The 4,536-nt window shown below is 42.9% G+C and overlaps 1 protein-coding gene across 2 annotated transcripts in view; it reads left to right on the plus strand.

Moving 5' to 3' along the window:
- The window catches only part of dtnba (dystrobrevin, beta a), a 23,497-nt gene extending 18,961 nt beyond the window's left edge, over positions 1-4,536 (plus strand). For both annotated transcript variants that reach the window (XM_060883028.1, XM_060883030.1), the window contains 4 exons: positions 1-74; positions 217-306; positions 438-488; positions 2,253-4,536. The exon at positions 1-74 is cut by the window's left edge and continues 101 nt beyond it. In XM_060883028.1, coding sequence (XP_060739011.1) covers positions 1-74; positions 217-306; positions 438-488; positions 2,253-2,338 — 301 coding nt within the window. In that variant the 3' untranslated portion in view covers positions 2,339-4,536. The remainder of the gene's footprint in view (positions 75-216; positions 307-437; positions 489-2,252) is intronic.

The following is a 4,536-nucleotide window of genomic DNA, read 5'->3' on the forward strand; positions in this document are numbered from 1 at the left end:
CCACGCCCCCTCCTATGTGCCTCAGGACTCTTTGGCCGGAGTGGGCGGAGACGTACGCGAGGCTTTTGCTCACGGTGAGATATCTATTATTGCTGTATCTCACACTCGCTCTCCGTTTCTCTCTCTCTCTCTCTCTCTCTCTCTCTCTCTCTCTCTGTGTGTGTCTTTCCTCTCTTTCTCTATCACTGACCCTCAATGTGTAACTCTGTGTTTTAGGAGCACGTAGAAACCTGCGTAATGATCTTCTTGTAGCAGCCGACTCCATTACCAACACCATGTCCTCCTTGGTCAAGGAGTTGCACACTGGTAGGAAAACACACACACACACACACGGCAAAAACTTTAACTCCCTTATAACCACATTGCACAGTTAGAGCGATTTACGCGCATAGTGTAACCACAAAGCCTCTCTTTCCTGTGTGTTTGTGGCTGTGCAGAGGAAGAAGGGGTGGAGGAAGACGAGCGACTGCGGAATGGAAGACACAGAGGTACACACCACCACACCCTCACACCACCACACCCTCCACATTTAACCTGAATATATTAGTAATGCACTTCACACACACACACACACACACACATCACTTGCGCTACAGTTATTACACACTCACACAGTCGTCTTCACAAACACGATTCTGCTCTGGAGTCAAATGATTTCACTGGAAATATGTTTAACCCCCTGGGGTGGGGGTGGGGGGGGTGGGGTAGCAGTAGATTGGCTACAAACTACAGAGCAGTTCATAAATAAACTCAAGCTCTGGCTCTGCACTCGAGGGAAGTGAAGTGAAACAGTGACTTCACCATCAGCATTTGCACACTCAATCCTCGATTCGGAAAGAATCGTTCAACGTGAAGGCGAACCTGAGATGATAAGCCCCGCCCACAAACGGTCCCACACTCGCTCCTGAGGCGTTTCCGCAAAAAAAAAAACCTATACGGACCAAAGGTTTCAAAATTAAAGTAAATTTGGGGCCCAGCCACCTTTTTTAAATAAAATCGGCACAATTTTATTTTTCAGACGTTTAACATCATCAAACGAAAGTGAACGTCCTGCTCTTTAACCTCCAGCACTATTGATTCACTTCTAATTAAGTGTCCTGCTGCTTCCTGGCTGAAGTGTAGTTAAACCTACGCTGTGATGTTTACAGCCTATAGCTACTGTCTGTGTGTATTAAAGAGCTCATTAGGCCTTAATTACTCGTTAGTATCAACCAGGGGGCTGTTTACGAGCACACAGAAGGGTGTGTGTGAGTCTTTTTTTTTTTTTTTTTCCCCCCTACATACTTCCTGTCTGGTCAGAAGAGAGATCAGGCAGCGCTTTTATGGTCCAGCTCTGAGAACTCATTATATTATATTATATTACATTACATTATATTATAGAAACTCCGGTTTAATCCCCAGTTCAAAGACACAAATGGGTAAAGTGTGTGTGTGTGTGTGTGTGTGTGTGTGTGTGTGTGTGTGTGAAGGTTTGGCACGTCGTCTGTCCAGCATGTCCTAGTCCTCTGAGGTAGACTCCAGGCTCCGATCTGCATCCTCTTAAACACTGAGCTGAATTTATTATTTGTTTTCCTAAGCTTGTAATTCGGACCACATACGGTCTAAATTTATCGCCTTTCCTCCTCTTATGTAATCGTCTCTCCCGAAATATAAGGATATTAAAGCACATCGCAGGACGTAAATAACTGCGGCGTGGCCGTGTTAGTTTTGGCGCCGCGCTCCAGCACAAGACGAGCCTTCGAGGAGCACTTCACTGACAAAAATGTGCCTTATGAGGCGTCTGACTGTTTATTCATTCATTCATCTTCTACCGCTTGTCTGAACTACCTCGGGTCACGGGCGTCATCGGGCATCAAGGCAGGATACACCCTGGACGGAGTGCCAACCCATCACAGGGCACACACACACTCTCATTCACTCACACAATCACACACTACGGACAATTTTTCCAGAGATGCCAATCAACCTACCATGCATGTCTTTGGACCGGGGGAGGAAACCGGAGTACCCGGAGGAAACCCCGAGGGGAGAACATGCAAACTCCACACACACAAGGTGGAGGCGGGAATCGAACTCCGACCCTGGAGGTGTGAGGCGAACGTGCTAACCACTAAGCCACCGTGCCTCCCGTCTGACTGTTTAGTTATATATATTTACCGTAGCTGGGTTTCCTTTCTCCTAACAGTGTGATGTCACAATTACTCATAAGAGGCGTGGCCTAAAATTTGACTCTTGATTTGATGTTATTTCAGGTGCAGCGGTCGGACAGGTGAGAGCGACAGTCCAGCAGACTCCACCCAGAGAAACGAAGCGCTCCGTCCACACGCCGCTGTCGTGATGGCAGCGGCGGCGACGACGATCTGGCGTTCTTGCATCAGCCAATCAGAGAAGAGCTTCAGGAGCCACTGTTTATAACTGATGATGTCATTTTTGAACGGAAGATCCTGTTGTTTTAGTTTTTTTTCCCCTTTTGGTTTTGTTTTGTTTGTTTTTGGGTTTCTATTATAAGCTCAGTTTGATTTTGCTGATTGATTTTGTTGAAAGCTAGAAGATTTAAAAAAAATAAAAAACTACTGATTAGGCCCCCGGTTTGGACTGCGGACGTACGATGAAGACGAGGTGCGACGGTACGAAGGTTTTGTGTTATGGCCAAAGTAAAGATGTGAAGGAGGAATGATGGAGGGATGAAGGATGAGGTGGAGAAGGTGAAAGTGATGTGATGTGAATAGAGCAGGTCGCTTATACTGTATGTGGTTAAAGTAAGGATGATGTAGTTAAAGACTGAATCATTTAGTGCTGTTAATTTATCTTTTTTTTTGTGTTTTTATTTTATTTATTTTCATCAGACAGCGTTTAAGCTCTTGCAGTTGTACGAGTCAAAGGAGATCTTCATGATCATGAATCTTGGGCCTCCGGGTAACAATGAAGCCTAGTTTCAGACTAAATGATTGTTTTAATTTGTATCGTCTTAGTCTAAGGCTCGACTTCTTCTGATTGATTCACTAGAATCTGATTCACTAGACAGCATGTTAACAGGAAAACAACACCGATAGACGTCGTCATCACTGATCATGATTATCTTCACTTACACAGATTCTGTTCTAGTGGCAGCTAATGTTTTTTTTTTTTTTTTGGTGCTAAGCACAACTAGACTATTCTTAGTGTGCTTTCACACCCACTGATTCGTTTGCAGGCTCCGATTCAGAGTGAAAATGATTTGTTTGGTTCATTTGCGGTTTGGTTTCACAAAAATGTTGTTTAAGGGGTGTGTCGAGCTGATGTTCGAAATATGTTGATGGAACGTACTCGAACATGGAGCTGGCACTAAATAAATGACTGCATATTTCTGTAAACAATTATTTTAAAATTTTTCAGTGTTTATGGTCAAGTTTTTTTTGGTCCACATGGCATTTGTGCAGTGCTACAGCGCTGTCTCTGTTCAAGCATGTTTCAGTCATTCACTTCCTTTAGTGAGTCGAATCAAAGTCAAATTATCCCACTTACTCAGAGTTTACTTCCTGCATTGAGTCGATTCAGAGTCAAATCACGTTCTCATTAGAGTTCAGCTTCCTTTAGAGTCGAATCAGAGTCAAATCACATTCTCATTAGAGTTCAGCTTCCTTTAGAGTCGAATCAGAGTCAAATCACGCTCTCATTAGAGTTCAGCTTCCTTTATTGAGTCGAATCAGAGTCAAATCTCGCTCTCATTAGAGTTCAGCTTCCTTTATTGAGTCGAATCAGAGTCAAATCTCGCTCTCATTAGAGTTCAGCTTCCTGTAGTGAGTCGAATCAGAGTCAAATCTCGCTCTCATTAGAGTTCAGCTTCCTTTAGTGAGTTGATTGAGACAGTTACCATTTTTGAACTCTACTAGAAATGTTATGAATTGCTGGAATATCTAATTAATTCTTTATTTTTCATAGCATGCAAAAATCCCGCATACCTTTTGATTGGAACACAGTGTTTGGAATTAGCCCCTTGAAGTATATGATCATGGATTCACTTCTTTGTGCTTGAGTTTGTGTAAATATTAAAAGTAATAGATTTAGATTTATAGAAGTTATTTCAGGTACAGAAAAGAAGAAGGACGACTGAATATATATGTACTGTGTTTGAACAGGACTCTTACCCGTGATGCCTCTGTTTGTGGTTTTTATTTAAGCACTGTTTGCAGTTGCTCTCACGCACACACACACACTCACTCACACTCTCTCTGATCTGCTGTGCTATGTTCTTTTTATACAGGTGTGTGTGTGTGTGTGTGTGTGTGTGTGTGTGTGTGTATAAAATGAAGTATGTACTTCTGGATTGTCACTATAATGAAGCTTATAGCTGGAGTGTCCTATTCACGTGTGTGTGTGTGTAGAGTTCAGGGGCTCATGGTGCCGGTAACCACTGAGTTCAAACCTTCACAAAAAATAAATAAATCAGACCATCGGTTTTGTTCTCGTCGAGTCTCATAACCACCGAACATTTCAAACGAATCGTCTCTGATTTTTCAAATGTATCCAGATTAAAAATCTATTTTTAAAAGGAAA

The sequence above is a fragment of the Tachysurus vachellii genome, chromosome 12 (genome assembly GCF_030014155.1).
Source record: "Tachysurus vachellii isolate PV-2020 chromosome 12, HZAU_Pvac_v1, whole genome shotgun sequence".
Lineage (NCBI taxonomy): Eukaryota > Metazoa > Chordata > Actinopteri > Siluriformes > Bagridae > Tachysurus > Tachysurus vachellii.